General features: G+C 49.6%; 1 protein-coding gene across 4 annotated transcripts in view; it reads left to right on the top strand.

The window, feature by feature from the left end:
- The first annotated feature begins 9,866 nt into the window (after positions 1-9,866).
- Positions 9,867-16,391, top strand: part of KCNQ4 (potassium voltage-gated channel subfamily Q member 4) — a 274,261-nt gene continuing 267,736 nt past the window's right edge. For all 4 annotated transcript variants that reach the window (XM_077296060.1, XM_077296059.1, XM_077296057.1 and 1 more), the window contains exon 1: positions 9,867-10,574. In XM_077296060.1, the coding sequence (XP_077152175.1) occupies positions 10,306-10,574 (269 nt within the window). In that variant the 5' untranslated portion in view covers positions 9,867-10,305. The remainder of the gene's footprint in view (positions 10,575-16,391) is intronic.

The following is a 16,391-nucleotide window of genomic DNA, read 5'->3' as shown; positions in this document are numbered from 1 at the left end:
CGTACCCAGACTATTCCTGATTGTCGGCACGTACCCAGACTATTCCTGATGGTGGACACGTACCCAGACTATTCCTTATGGTGGGCATGTACCCAGACTATTCCTGATGGTGGGCACGTACCCAGACTATTCCTGATTGTGGGCATTTACCCAGACTATTCCTGATGGTGGGCACGTACCCAGACTATTCCTGATTGTTGGCACGTACCCAGACTATTCCTGATGGAGGGCACGTACCCAGACTATTCCTGATGGTGGGCACGTACCCAGACTATTCCTGATGGAGGGCACGTACCCAGACTATTCCTGATGGTGGGCACGTACCCAGACTATTCCTGATGGTTGGCACGCACCCAGACTATTCCTGATGGTGGGCACGTACCCAGACTATTCCTGACCGTGGGCATGTACCCAGACTATTCCTGATTGTGGGCACGTACCCAGACTGTTCCTGATGGTGGGCACATACCCAGACTATTCCTGATGGTGGGCACGTACCCAGACTATTCCTGATGTTGGGCACGTACCCAGACTATTCCTGATGGTGGGCACGTACCCAGACTATTCCTGATGGTCGGCACGCACCCAGACTATTCCTGATGGTGGGCACGTACCCAGACTATTCCTGATGGTGGGCATGTACCCAGACTATTCCTGACCGTGAGCATGTACCCAGACTATTCCTGATGGTGGGCACGTACCCAGACTATTCCTGACCATGGGCATGTACCCAGACTATTCCTGATGGTGGGCACGTACCCAGACTATTCCTGATGGTGGGCATATACACAGACTATTCCTGATGGAGGGCACGTACCCATACTATTCCTGACTGTGGGCATGTACTCAGACTATTCCTGACCATGGGCACGAACCCAGACTATTCCTGACCATGGGCACGTACCCAGACTATTCCTGATGGTGGGCACATACCCAGACTATTCCTGATGGTGGACACGTACTCAGACTATTCCTTATGGTGGGCATGTACCCAGACTATTCCTGATGGTGGGCACGTACCCAGACTATTCCTGATGGTGGGCACGTACCCAGACTATTCCTGATGGTGGGCACGTACCCAGACTATTCCTGATTGTGGGCATTTACCCAAACTATTCCTGATGGTGGGCACGTACCCAGACTATTCCTGATTGTCGGCACTTACCCAGACTATTCCTGATGGTGGGCATGTACCCAGACTATTCCTGATGGTGGACACGTACCCAGACTATTCCTTATGGTGGGCATGTACCCAGACTATTCCTGATGGTGGGCACGTACCCAGACTACTCCTGATTTTGGGCATTTACCCAGACTATTCCTGATGGTGGGCACGTACCCAGACTATTCCTGATTGTTGGCACGTACCCAGACTATTCCTGATTGTGGGCACGTACCCAGACTATTCATGATGGAGGGCACTGTTGTGGATTCTGTTGGTGGGCTCCCTCTGGTGGTTACTGCTGGTACTGGGTGACTTTGGTGGGTTGCGGCCTTTGGTTTCCACCTGTCCATCAGAGGCTGGGTGTTTCCTATTTTACCTGGCCTTTCTGTCATTTCCCTTGCCGGCTATCAATGTGTTCAGATGTGCTCTGTTTGGTTCCTGCCTACCTGCTCCCAGATCTTTCAGGATAAGCTAAGTGCTGATTTTCAGTTGTTTGGTTTTTGGTCCAGCTTGCTTAGAATGTCTCTATGCTAGCTGGTTGCTCTAGTGGACTGAGGTTCTTCCCATGTGCCATGAGTTGGCACATGGGTTCTTGTAATCTCAGGATGGTTTTTTTGATTAGGGTTTTTTGCTGACCGCTCAGTCCCCTTTTGTATCATTCTGCTTTCTAGTTTTCAGCGGGCCTCTATTTGCTAAAGCTATATACATCATCTCTATGTGTGTGCCTTCCTCTCATTTCACCGTCAATACATGTGGGGGGCAACTATACCTTTGGGGTTAATTCCTCTGGAGGCAAGTGAGGTCTTGTTTTCTCTGCAGTACTAGTTAGCTCTTAGGCTGGTGCGTGGCGTCTAGAACCAACGTAGGAACGCTCCCTGGCTATCTCTAGTTGCGTTTGTCAGGCGTAGGGCAGCGGTCAGCCCAGGTTCCATCACCCTAGAGCTCGTCCGATTTTTGTTATACTTTGCTTGTCCTGTGCTATCCCTAGCCATTGGGGATTCTTGACAGTATAGCCGGCCCACAAAGTGTTAATTGTTTGGGCTGAAGCAGGAGGAAAAGAAGTGTTCAAGGAAAATTTTTTTTTTTTTTTTTTTTTCCTTCAGAGTTTTGCTGCCTAGCCCTTAATTGCTGTCTAGCTGCTTCTTACCTCCTCTATACCCTTGAATGGCTCTGATCTTAGCTGTTTATCATGGATGTCCAGAGTTTGGCTTCCAGCCTGAGTAATCTCGCGGCAAAGGTTCAAAACATACAGGATTTCGTTGTTCACACTCCCATGTCTGAACCTAGAATTCCTATTCCAGAGTTTTTTTCTGGAGATAGATCTACCTTCCTGAATTTCAGGAACAATTGTAAATTGTTTCTCTCTTTGAAATCTCGCTCCTCTGGAGACCCTGCTCAACAGGTCAAGATTGTTATATCGTTCCTGCGGGGCGACCCTCAGAATTGGGCATTTGCATTGGCACCAGGGGATCCTGTGTTGCTCAGTGTGGATGCGTTTTTTCTGGCATTGGGATTGCTCTATGAGGAACCTAACCTAGAGATTCAGGCTGAAAAGGCTTTATTAGCCCTCTCTCAGGGGCATGATGAAGCGGAAATATATTGTCAGAAATTTCGGAAATGGTCGGTGCTTACTCAGTGGAATGAGTGCGCCCTGGCTGCAAACTTCAGAAATGGTCTTTCTGAGGCCATTAAGGATGTTATGGTGGGGTTCCCTGCGCCTACAGGTCTGAATGAGTCTATGGCTATGGCCATTCAGATTGATCGGCGTTTACGGGAGCGCAAACCCGTGCACCAGTTGGCGGTGTCTTCTGAACAGGCACCTGAGACTATGCAATGTGATAGAATTCAGTCCAGAAGTGAACGGCAAAATTATAGGCGGAAAAATGGTTTGTGTTTTTATTGTGGTGATTCAGCTCATGTTATATCAGCATGCTCTAAACGCACAAAAAGGGTTGATAAATCTTTTGCCATTGATACTCTGCAGTCTAAGTTCATTTTGTCTGTGACTCTGATTTTTTCACTGTCTTTCCGTCGATGCCTATGTGGATTCAGGCGCTGCCCTGAGTCTTATGGATTGGTCATTTGCTAAACGCTGCGGTTTTAGTCTAGAGCCTCTGGAAGTTCCTATTCCTCTGAAGGGAATTGATTCTACACCATTGGCTATGAATAAACCGCAGTATTGGACACAAGTGACCATGCGCATGACTCCCGTTCATCAGGAGGTGATTCGCTTCCTTGTACTGTATAATTTACATGATGTACTAGTGCTTGGTCTGCCATGGTTACAAACTCATAATCCTGTCCTGGACTGGAAAACAATGTCTGTGCTAAGCTGGGGATGTCAGGGGGTTCATGATGATGCACCTCCGATTTCTATCGCTTCATCGACTCCTTCGGAGATCCCTGCGTTTTTGTCAGATTATAAGGATGTTTTTGAGGAGCCTAAGCTCAATTCGCTCCCTCCTCATAGAGAGTGTGACTGTGCTATAGAATTGATTCCTGGCAGTAAGTTCCCTAAGGGTCGTTTATTTAATCTGTCACTGCCAGAGCATACTGCTATGCGGAATTATATTAAGGAGTCCTTGGAAAAGGGACATATTCGTCCATCTTCGTCCCCTCTGGGAGCAGGTTTTTTTTTCGTGGCAAAAAAAGATGGTTCCCTGAGGCCTTGTATAGATTATCGCCTTCTGAATAAGATTACAGTCAAATACCAGTATCCATTGACATTATTTACTGATTTGTTTGCTCGCATTAAGGGGGCTAGGTGGTTCACTAAAATAGATCTTCGTGGTGCGTATAATCTGGTGCGGATAAAACAGGGTGATGAGTGGAAAACCGCATTTAATACGCCTGAGGGCCATTTTGAGTATTTGGTAATGCCTTTTGGACTCTCCAATGCTCCGTCAGTCTTTCAGTCCTTTATGCACAATATTTTCCGTGAATATCTGGATAAGTTTATGATTGTGTATTTGGATGATATTTTGGTGTTTTCTGATGACTGGGAGTCTCATGTTCTACAGGTCAGTAAGGTGTTTCAGGTTTTGCGGGCCAATTCTCTGTTTGTGAAGGGCTCAAAGTGTCTCTTCGGAGTCCAGAAGATTTCTTTTTTGGGGTACATTTTTTCTCCTTCTACTATTGAGATGGATCCCGTTAAGGTTCAGGCTATTTGTGACTGGACACAACCTACATCTGTTAAGAGCCTTCAGAAGTTCTTGGGGTTTGCTAATTTTTATCGTCGGTTCATTGCTAATTTTTCCAGTATTGTTAAACCTTTGACTGATTTGACTAAAAAGGGTGCTGATGTTGCTGATTGGTCTCCTGCGGCCGTGGAGGCCTTTCGGGAACTTAAGCGCCGGTTTTCTTCTGCTCCTGTGTTGTGTCAACCAGATGTTTCACTTCCTTTTCAGGTGGAGGTTGATGCTTCCGAGATTGGAGCGGGGGCGGTTTTGTCACAGAGAAGTTCTAATGGCTCGGTGACGAAGCCATGTGCTTTCTTCTCTAGAAAATTCTCGCCCGCCGAGCGCAATTATGATGTGGGTAATCGGGAGCTTTTGGCCATGAAGTGGGCATTTGAGGAGTGGCGTCATTGGCTTGAGGGTGCTAAACATCGCGTGGTGGTCTTGACTGATCACAAGAATCTCATTTACCTTGAGTCTGCCAGGCGTTTGAATCCTAGACAGGCTCGTTGGTCATTATTTTTTTCTCGTTTCAATTTCGTGGTTTCATACCTGCCAGGTTCAAAGAATGTGAAGGCAGATGCTCTTTCCAGGAGTTTTGTGCCTGATTCTCCTGGAGACACTGGGCCTGCTGGTATCCTTAGGGATGGGGTAATATTGTCCGCCGTATCCCCAGACTTGCGACGCGCATTGCAGGAGTTTCAGGTGGATAAACCGGATCGATGTCCACCAGAAAGACTGTTTGTTCCGGATGATTGGACCAGTAGAGTCATCTCCGAGGTCCATTCTTCTGTGTTGGCTGGTCATCCTGGAATATTTGGTACAAGAGATTTGGTGGCCAGGTCTTTTTGGTGGCCTTCCTTGTCTAGGGATGTGCGTACCTTTGTGCAGTCTTGTGAAGTGTGTGCTCGAGCTAAGCCTTGCTGTTCACGGGCTAGTGGGTTGTTGTTATCTTTGCCCATCCCGAAGAGGCCTTGGACGCACATTTCCATGGATTTTATTTCTGATCTCCCGGTTTCACAGAAAATGTCCGTTATCTGGGTTGTGTGTGACCGCTTTTCTAAGATGGTTCATTTGGTGCCCTTGCCTAAGTTACCCTCCTCCTCTGAGTTGGTTCCTTTGTTTTTTCAGAACGTGGTTCGTTTGCATGGGATTCCGGAGAATATCGTTTCTGACAGGGGATCCCAGTTTGTGTCTAGATTTTGGCGGACGTTTTGTGCCAAGATGGGCATTGATTTGTCTTTCTCGTCTGCATTCCATCCTCAGACGAATGGCCAGACGGGGCGAACTAATCAGACCTTGGAGACTTATTTGAGGTGTTTTGTTTCTGATGATCAGGATGACTGGGTTGCTTTTTTGCCACTGGCCGAATTTGCTCTTAATAATCGGGCTAGTTCTGCCACGTTGGTCTCTCCTTTTTTTTGTAATTCGGGGTTTCATCCTCGTTTTTCCTCTGGTCAGGGGGAATCTTCGGATTGTCCTGGAGTGGACGTGGTGGTGGACAGGCTACATCAGATTTGGAATCAGGTGGTGGACAATTTGAAGTTATCTCAGGAGAAGACTCAGCAGTTTGCTAATCGCAGTCGCAGCGTGGGTCCCCGACTTCTTGTTGGGGACTTGGTGTGGTTGTCTTCTCGTTTTGTCCCTATGAAGGTCTCTTCTCCTAAGTTCAAGCCTCGGTTCATCGGTCCTTATAGGATCTCGGAGATTCTTAACCCTGTATCTTTTCGTTTGGATCTCCCAGCATCGTTTGCTATTCATAATGTGTTCCATTGGTCGTTGTTGCGGAGGTATGAGGTGCCCGTTGTTCCTTCGGTCGAGCCTCCTGCTCCGGTGCTGGTGGAGGGAGAATTGGAGTATGTTGTTGAAAAGATCTTGGATTCTCGTGTTTCCAGACGCAAACTCCAGTATTTGGTTAAGTGGAAGGGTTATGGTCAGGAGGATAATTCCTGGGTGGTCGCCTCCGATGTTCACGCGACTGATTTGGTCCGCGCCTTCCATAGAGCTCACCCTGATCGCCCTGGGGGTTCTCGTGAGGGTTCGGTGACCCCTCCTCAAGGGGGGGGGTACTGTTGTGGATTCTGTTGGTGGGCTCCCTCTGGTGGTTACTGCTGGTACTGGGTGACTTTGGTGGGTTGCGGCCTTTGGTTTCCACCTGTCCATCAGAGGCTGGGTGTTTCCTATTTTACCTGGCCTTTCTGTCATTTCCCTTGCCGGCTATCAATGTGTTCAGATGTGCTCTGTTTGGTTCCTGCCTACCTGCTCCCAGATCTTTCAGGATAAGCTAAGTGCTGATTTTCAGTTGTATGGTTTTTGGTCCAGCTTGCTTAGAATGTCTCTATGCTAGCTGGTTGCTCTAGTGGACTGAGGTTCTTCCCATGTGCCATGAGTTGGCACATGGGTTCTTGTAATCTCAGGATGGTTTTTTTGATTAGGGTTTTTTGCTGACCGCTCAGTCCCCTTTTGTATCATTCTGCTTTCTAGTTTTCAGCGGGCCTCTATTTGCTAAAGCTATATACATCATCTCTATGTGTGTGCCTTCCTCTCATTTCACCGTCAATACATGTGGGGGGCAACTATACCTTTGGGGTTAATTCCTCTGGAGGCAAGTGAGGTCTTGTTTTCTCTGCAGTACTAGTTAGCTCTTAGGCTGGTGCGTGGCGTCTAGAACCAACGTAGGAACGCTCCCTGGCTATCTCTAGTTGCGTTTGTCAGGCGTAGGGCAGCGGTCAGCCCAGGTTCCATCACCCTAGAGCTCGTCCGATATTTGTTATACTTTGCTTGTCCTGTGCTATCCCTAGCCATTGGGGATTCATGACAGGGCACGTACCCAGACTATTCCTGATGGTGGGCACGTACCCAGACTATTCCTGATGGAGGGCACGTACCCAGACTATTCCTGATGGTGGGCACGTACCCAGACTATTCCTGATGGTTGGCACGCACCCAGACTATTCCTGATGGTGGGCACGTACCCAGACTATTCCTGACCGTGGGCATGTACCCAGACTATTCCTGATTGTGGGCACGTACCCAGACTATTCATGATGGAGGGCACGTACCCAGACTATTCCTGATTGTGGGCACGTACCCAGACTATTCCTGATGGTGGGCACGTACCCAGACTATTCCTGATGGTGGGCACGTACCCAGACTATTCCTGATGGAGGGCACGTACCCAGACTATTCCTGATGGTGGGCACGTACCCAGACTATTCCTGATGGTCGGCACGCACCCAGACTATTCCTGATGGTGGGCACGTACCCAGACTATTCCTGATGGTGGGCATGTACCCAGACTATTCCTGACCGTGAGCATGTACCCAGACTATTCCTGATGGTGGGCACGTACCCAGACTATTCCTGACCATGGGCATGTACCCAGACTATTCCTGATGGTGGGCACGTACCCAGACTATTCCTGATGGTGGGCATATACACAGACTATTCCTGATGGAGGGCACGTACCCATACTATTCCTGACTGTGGGCATGTACTCAGACTATTCCTGACCATGGGCACGAACCCAGACTATTCCTGACCATGGGCACGTACCCAGACTATTCCTGATGGTGGGCACATACCCAGACTATTCCTGATGGTGGACACGTACCCAGACTATTCCTTATGGTGGGCATGTACCCAGACTATTCCTGATGGTGGGCACGTACCCATACTATTCCTGATTGTGGGCATTTACCCAGACTATTCCTAATGGTGGGCACGTACCCAGACTATTCCTGATTGTTGGCACGTACCCAGACTATTCCTGATGGAGGGCACGTACCCAGACTATTCCTGATGGTGGGCACGTACCCAGACTATTCCTGATGGAGGGCATGTACCCAGACTATTCCTGATGGTGGGCACGTACCCAGACTATTCCTGATGGTTGGCACGCACCCAGACTATTCCTGATGGTGGGCACGTACCCAGACTATTCCTTACCATGGGCATGTACCCAGACTATTCCTGATTGTGGGCACGTACCCAGACTATTCATGATGGGGGCACGTACCCAGACTATTCCTGATTGTGGGCACGTACCCAGACTATTCCTGATGGTGGGCACGTACCCAGATTATTCCTGATAGTGGGCACGTACCCAGACTATTCCTGATGTTGGGCACGTACCAAGACTATTCCTGATGGAGGGCACGTACCCAGACTATTCCTGATGGTGGGCACGTACCCAGACTATTCCTGATGGTCGGCACGCACCCAGACTATTCCTGATGGTGGGCACGTACCCAGACTATTCCTGATGGTGGGCATGTACCCAGACTATTCCTGACCGTGAGCATGTACCCAGACTATTCCTGATGGTGGGCACGTACCCAGACTATTCCTGACCATGGGCATGTACCCAGACTATTCCTGATGGTGGGCACGTACCCAGACTATTCCTGATGGTGGGCATATACACAGACTATTCCTGATGGAGGGCACGTACCCATACTATTCCTGACTGTGGGCATGTACTCAGACTATTCCTGACCATGGGCACGAACCCAGACTATTCTTGACTGTGGACACGTACTCATACTATTCCTGACTGTGGGCACGTACTCAGACTATTCTTGATGGAGGGCACGTACCCAGACTATTCCTGATGGTGGGCACGTACCCAGACTATTCCTGATGGTCGGCACGCACCCAGACTATTCCTGATGGTGGGCACGTACCCAGACTATTCCTGATGGTGGGCATGTACCCAGACTATTCCTGACCGTGAGCATGTACCCAGACTATTCCTGATGGTGGGCACGTACCCAGACTATTCCTGACCATGGGCATGTACCCAGACTATTCCTGATGGTGGGCACGTACCCAGACTATTCCTGATGGTGGGCATATACACAGACTATTCCTGATGGAGGGCACGTACCCATACTATTCCTGACTGTGGGCATGTACCCAGACTATTCCTGACCATGGGCACGAACCCAGACTATTCTTGACTGTGGACACGTACTCATACTATTCCTGACTGTGGGCACGTACTCAGACTATTCTTGATGGTGGGCACGTACCCAGAGTATTCCTGATGGTGGGCACGTACCCAGACTATTCCTGATGGTGGGCATATACCCAGACTATTCCTGACCGTGGGCACGTACCCAGACTATTCCTGACCGTGGGCACGTACCCAGACTATTCCTGACCGTGGGCATGTACCCAGACTATTCCTGACCGTGGGCATGTACCCAGACTATTCTTGACCGTGGGCACGAACCCAGACTATTCCTGACCATGGGCAAGTACCCAAACTGTTTCTGATCTGGAAAAGTGACGTTTTGGGCATGTTCTCAGTATAGGACATGCCACCAGGAGTGACCCAGTAGCAGGACAGTATGCCAGCTGCTTCCACACCCTGCTGCCCGACAGCTGCCCACAGAGCTGGCACGCAGAGAGGAGGCAGCGTGGGCAGCTGGCACTGTGAGCTCACTAACCGCCTTACCAGCTAGGCTATGAGCAAAGCAAGAATGTGCACTGGGCAGTGTTTCTGGATTGATGGGCGCATGAGGAGGGATGGGTGAGCTCGGACAATAGCTGCATGAGGTAGAGCACAGGGTGGCAGTGCCCAGCGGGCAGGTAACACTTGCCCTGGTCGTAGTGGGCTGGGAGTAGCAGTCACAGTATAGGGGGGTGGCTTCAGTCATGAGGAGGCTGGTGCAGCTGCACACTACGCGCTCGGGACAGCGGGAGATACACGCTGAGTAGTATGTGCAGAGCAGCTGGCGGGGTGGGCACCGGGTGGCAGCGCTGGGCTCTCTTACCCTTGTGGAGACGATAAGAAACTTTGCTCTGGAATGGAAGCGAAACTTTCCTCCCAGCGTCTCCAGCCCGCGCTCTCCTCCTCGCTGAACTTCCACACAGCGTGAGCGCCGCTACCTCTCTCCATCCTGCCCGTCTCCAGCGCACTGCCCGGTCCCCGGTGATGAGCTGAGCCCCACACCGAGCATGGCAGTGGGGGCACAGCCCCAGACAGACAATGGCCGGGTGCCGTCACTCTCACTGGCCCCTGTTACTGGTCAAGAGATGGAGTTCGTGGCCCTCACGGCTGTACAGACGGAGAGCGGCGGCCCCCGGCGCCTGGGACTATTGGGGACCCCGCTCCCGGGACCCCCGCGGAGTTCAGCGTCTCACAAGAGATACCGGCGGCTCCAGAACTATCTGTACAACGTGCTGGAGAGACCCCGAGGGTGGGCCTTCGTCTACCACGTCTTCATGTGAGTACCCGGCAAGCTTTACCTGGCACTGCTATGGGGGTCGTAGTGCCCCTCACACAGCTTCTGTGTTTAACGGGGTCTACAGACATTGTATACTGTGTACCTAACCTAGGAAGAATGGAGGGTGATCATGGGTGGGAGCAGGGTGCCAGCCTCTGCCCCTAGGAATTCTGGAGAATGATCATGGGTGGGTGTAGGGTGGCATCCTCTGCCCCTAGGAAGACTGGAGGGTGATCATGGGTGGGTGTAGGGTGGCATCCTCTGCCCCTAGGAAGACTGGAAGGTGATCATGGGTGGGTGTAGGGTGGCATCCTCTGCCCCTAGGAAGACTGGAGGGTGATCATGGGTGGGTGTAGGGTGGCAGCCTCTGCCCCTAGGAAGACTGGAGAATGATCATGGGTGGGAGCAGGGTGTCAGCCTCTGCCCCTAGGAAGACTGGAGGGTGATCATGGGTGGGTGTAGGGTGGCAGCCTCCGCCCCCTAGGAAGAATGGAGGGTGATCATGGGTGGGTGTAGGGTGGCATCCTCTGCCCCTAGAAAGATTGGAGGGTGATCATGGGTGGGTGTAGGGTGGCATCCTCTGCCCCTAGGAAGACTGGAAGGTGATCATGGGTGGGAGCAGGGTGGCAGCCTCCGTCCCCTAGGAAGACTGGAGGGTAATCATGGGTGGGTGTAGGGTGGCAGCCTCCGCCCCCTAGGAAGACTGGAGGGTGATCATGGGTGGGTGTAGGGTGGCATCCTCTGCCCCTAGGAAGACTGGAGGGTGATCATGGGTGGGAGCAGGGTGGCAGCCTCTGCCCCTAGGAAGACTGGAAGATGATCATGGGTGGGAGCAGGATGGCAGCCTCTGCTCCTAGGAAGACTGGAAGGTGATCATGGGTGGGAGCAGGGTGGCAGCCTCTGCCCCTAGGAAGACTGGAGGGGAATCTTGGGTGGCGCAGGGTGGCAGCCTCTGCCCCTAAGAAGACTGGAGGATGATCATGGGTGGGAGCAGGGTGGCAGCCTCTGCCCCTAAGAAGACTGGAGGATGATCATGGGTGGGAGCAGGGTGGCAGCCTCTGCCCCTAGGAAGACTGGAGGGTGATCATGGGTGGGAGCAGGGTGGCAGCCTCTGCCCCTAGGAAGACTGGAAGGTGATCATGGGTGGGAGCAGGGTGGCAGCCTCTGCCCCTAGGAAGACTGGAGGGTGATCATGGGTGGGAGCAGGGTGGCAGCCTCTGCCCCTAGGAAGACTGGAAGGTGATCATGGGTGGGAGCAGGGTGGCATCCTCTGTCCCTAGGAAGACTGGAAGGTGATCATGGGTGGGTGTAGGGTGGCATCCTCTGCCCCTAGGAAGACTGGAGGGTGATCATGGGTGGGTGTAGGGTGGCATCCTCTGCCCCTAGGAAGACTGGAGGGTGATCATGGGTGGGAGCAGGGTGGCAGCCTCTGCCCCTAGGAAGACTGGAAGATGATCATGGGTGGGAGCAGGATGGCAGCCTCTGCTCCTAGGAAGACTGGAAGGTGATCATGGGTGGGAGCAGGGTGGCAGCCTCTGCCCCTAGGAAGACTGGAGGGGAATCTTGGGTGGCGCAGGGTGGCAGCCTCTGCCCCTAAGAAGACTGGAGGATGATCATGGGTGGGAGCAGGGTGGCAGCCTCTGCCCCTAAGAAGACTGGAGGATGATCATGGGTGGGAGCAGGGTGGCAGCCTCTGCCCCTAGGAAGACTGGAGGGTGATCATGGGTGGGAGCAGGGTGTCAGCCTCTGCCCCTAGGAAGACTGGAAGGTGATCATGGGTGGGAGCAGGGTGGCAGCCTCTGCCCCTAGGAAGACTGGAAGGTGATCATGGGTGGGAGCAGGGTGGCATCCTCTGTCCCTAGGAAGACTGGAAGGTGATCATGGGTGGGTGTAGGGTGGCATCCTCTGCCCCTAGGAAGACTGGAGGGTGATCATGGGTGGGTGTAGGGTGGCATCTTCAGCCCCTAGGAAGACTGGAGGGGAATCTTGGGTCGGCGCAGGGTGGCAGCCTCTGCCCCTAGGAAGACTGGAAGGTGATCATGGGTGGGAGCAGGGTGGCAGCCTCCGCCCCCTAGGAAGACTGGTGGGTGATCATGGGTGGGTGTAGGGTGGCATCTTCTGCCCCTAGGAAGACTGAAGGGTGATCATGGGTAGGAGCAGGGTGCCAGCATCTGCCCCTTGGAAGACTGGAAGGTGATCATGGGTGGGAGCAGGGTGGCAGCCTCTGCCCCTAGGAAGACTGGAGGGGAATCTTGGGTGGGAGCAGGGTGGTAGCCTCTGCCCCAAGGAAGACTGGAGGGTAGTGATGAGCGATTATACTCGTTGCTGGGGTTTTACCGGGCATGCGCTGGTGTCCGAGTATTTTGTAGTGCTCGGAGATTTAGTTTTCGTCGCCTCAGCTGCATGATTTGCGGCTGCTCGACATCTTGAATATATGTGGGGATTTCCTAACAAACAGGCAATCCATGCATGTGTTCAGGTTGTCTAGCAGCCGTAAATCATGCAGCTGAGGCGACAAAAACGAAATCTCCGAGCACTACAAAATACTCGGAGACCACCCGAGCGTGCTCGGCAAAACCCGAGCAATGAGTATACTCGCTCATCACTACTGGAGGGTAATCATATGTGGGAGCAGGGTGCCAGCCTCTGCCCAGGCTCCTTACAGGGCACAATACTCTGTATTTAAAAGGATTGTCCAGGACTCTACAATCAGGATAGGACATCAATATTAGATTGGTCGGGGTCCAGGGTAAAGTGGTCCTGGTGCTCTCCGCCATTGATTCCTAAGTACAGCTGTGTACTTTTTGTAATGGTTGTCCCATGTAGAAAGATCGCTTTCCTCCAATTTCAGTTTGTTATAAAAAACCCCTATCTTTACTCACCCTTACCATGTCCAGCAGTCAGTGTACACTGCTGCTCCCTGTGTCTGTTCTTGTCACATCGACAATACTGCAGCCATTCAGTCTGAGCGGGTCCTGTCATGAACTTGGGCAGAGTAGCTGAGCTCACTGATCGTCTGCAGCGCTGTCAATGTGATGTCAGCGCTGCAGACAATAACAGACACAGGGAGTAGTGGAAGAGACAAAGCACTGGACCTGAGGAGAGTGAGTAAAGAATTTTTTATTACATACTGCACCCGGGCAGCTGGATTCTCTAAAGGTGACAACCCCTTTAAAGCTCAGTGCCATTCACTAAAAAGAATTAAAGCTGTAGTAAACTGTAATGTTACCCTGTACAACTGTTATTAAAAGTGCTGGCTGAAGACCCTGCGGCTCCTTTAAATAATTGGTCATCAGAGGTGCTGAGAGTCGGATCCTCTTCTATCAGGCCATCAATATTATAGTCCTGGTGGCAACTTTTACAGAAAATATGACTGATTTGCTGTCCCTTTAAGGATTACCATAGCAACCAAGAAGGCATTCCTATTATCTGTGGCTACAAATTCCAGTAGTGGAAAATGTTACAGCAGCTAATTGTTATGTTTATTATGTATAAAAACAATAAATAAATACTACTTATGCACTGTGCATGCCAGTCATCCACACACCAGGAGCCACTATGCAATGACGTTCTGGCAGCTTGTCTCAATGAGATGTCGCCATGTATGCCATCAGCATCCGGGCAGTGACCAGGATCTGGCTGCTGGGACATCCACAGTCTCAGGTGGAAGTAGATCTGCGTATATAGGAGAAGAGCTGAAGAGGCACTGCTGGAGGTTGTAGTGTTTGGGTCCAGCTGTCAGATATGGATGGCATATTGTAGCCATGTGACTCCATCGTTAGTCATTAGAATACCGCATTGATATGGAGCACTAGGAATAACAAGCCAGGGCTGGGGAGACTCCTTCATGTGGTGCAATACTAAGCCCCTGGGAACCATCAGAGACTAGGTCAGCAGCATTTCTGTATTTTCGGCAGACTTTTACTTATATTTATAGTATGTCTCAGCATCTCGTAGTTTAGAATAAAGTGTCCACCATCAGACATACTGTATATTTCTTTCAGTCCCTATTAAGAGACCCCTCAATGCATACCCTCCTTCAATTGGCATAAGCCAAGACTAACACCCAGCACATGCCTGGAGTACTTGAGAACAAGGCAAAGTCATTGATTGCACTTCGCACCGTGTCATGGTCTCCCCAGACGAAAAATATCAAAACTAGCACGTCCTTCAATGTTACTTTACTTTGTACAAACTTTATGAATAAATGGGTCATCTTTTTGACTAGCTAATCAGAACCTCTCATGTCTCCTGCAAGCTAGAATTACATTATTTTAGTTCTTGTTTGTATAGCACAAATATATTCCTTATTGTAGTACATAGATTGTCATCACTCTGATCACTCCCTGTATTGCCCATCATGTGAGAAGAAACCAGAAAAGCCAGAGGAAACTTGCACAAACATATGGACAACATACAGTATAAACTCCATGAAATACTTAGTGAATTTGTCAGCCAAGTTTTGCTTTGTAATCTTAGAGGTATAATAATATAGGTACAGAGACCTTAATTCCAGGGATGTGTAACTGACTGATCTGTGTTTTACTGTTTCAATACAATCTCTGTTTTCTCAGCAGGAGATTATCACTACAGGACAACTGGCCACTATGCCTCTTAGTCCAGCTATGCCCCCATTAGCAGCTTTCTGTCACTGTACATTGTACAAAGAAACCTGCCAATCAGTGGTGTGGTCGGGGTTATACACAGCTCTGCATTTGAGCACTGCTAGATCTGCAGCAGAGAAAACTGATTATATCATAACTGCTGCATACAGTAAACTAAGTGATACATTGATGGAATCAGGGTCTCTGTCCCTACATCATGCTGCTGTTTGCAATTGCAGAGTACCACTTTATTGCTGTGGCAGCAAGGGATCTACTGAAGACCCTTCCCTGCAATTGATGTACTTCTGCAGATGGGCTTAGCAGGTTGTAATTTGTACTTACTATATTCTACGATACTGAAGTAGTATACAAGTAATCACACACGTTTTTACAAATCTAAAAAAAAATGAAAATGATGATAAAAGCTTAACAGTTTGTATCACCTCCCTTTTCTTACTCCAAAAATAAAAACATAAAAAATAAACATATTTGAGATCACTGAGTCCTGTCTATGAAAATATAAAATAATTAAGCATTATGATAATCAGCTTTAAGAAAAAAAAATCTAAATTGCTGTTTTCTTGGTCACTACACCCTTCTCAGAAATAGGCAATAAAAAGCAAAGTTTTGAAAGAAAAATTTTACAAAGTTCAGAATTTTTTAAAGCACTAAAATTAAAAAAAAAACAAACCAAAAAGTTTTACAGTTTGGTTTTGCTATATTTTTACTGACCTGAAGAATGGTGTTAGCAGGTCATTTTAACTGCACAATGAACGCCGAAAAAGCAATTATTCAGACATTTCTAGTTGGAATAATAACGGAACAGGACACAAAGCTTTGAGAAAAGATGCTCTAAAGCCATAATTTAGCAAGGAATACAATGATATGATATAACAAACATATAATGAGAAGTATCAGATCCTCTTTTTAATAGTTATGTGGAAATGAGTGGTCTAAGCTGGATAACTTTTTAACCTTGGAAGCAGTGTAAATGGAGTAGACTGTTCCTGTACCATGTAAACAAGCTAAATGTCAGTAAATTGAGTTAACTAATATATTCCTGACTATCTGTGTATTTATAACTTGTGTCGGCAAGCTTTGGCACAATGGTAGGCTATGATTAGCACATATAGAAGAACTGTTCAGCTGTGACAGTGCATACAGTGGACGCAGACGCTTTCACTTCTTTTCCTACATTACCTATGCTCCAGAG

Source organism: Ranitomeya variabilis, chromosome 3 (assembly GCF_051348905.1).
Source record: "Ranitomeya variabilis isolate aRanVar5 chromosome 3, aRanVar5.hap1, whole genome shotgun sequence".
Taxonomy (NCBI): domain Eukaryota; kingdom Metazoa; phylum Chordata; class Amphibia; order Anura; family Dendrobatidae; genus Ranitomeya; species Ranitomeya variabilis.
The sequence above is the reverse complement of the archived record's forward strand: the minus strand, read 5'-3'. Positions and strand labels throughout refer to the sequence as shown.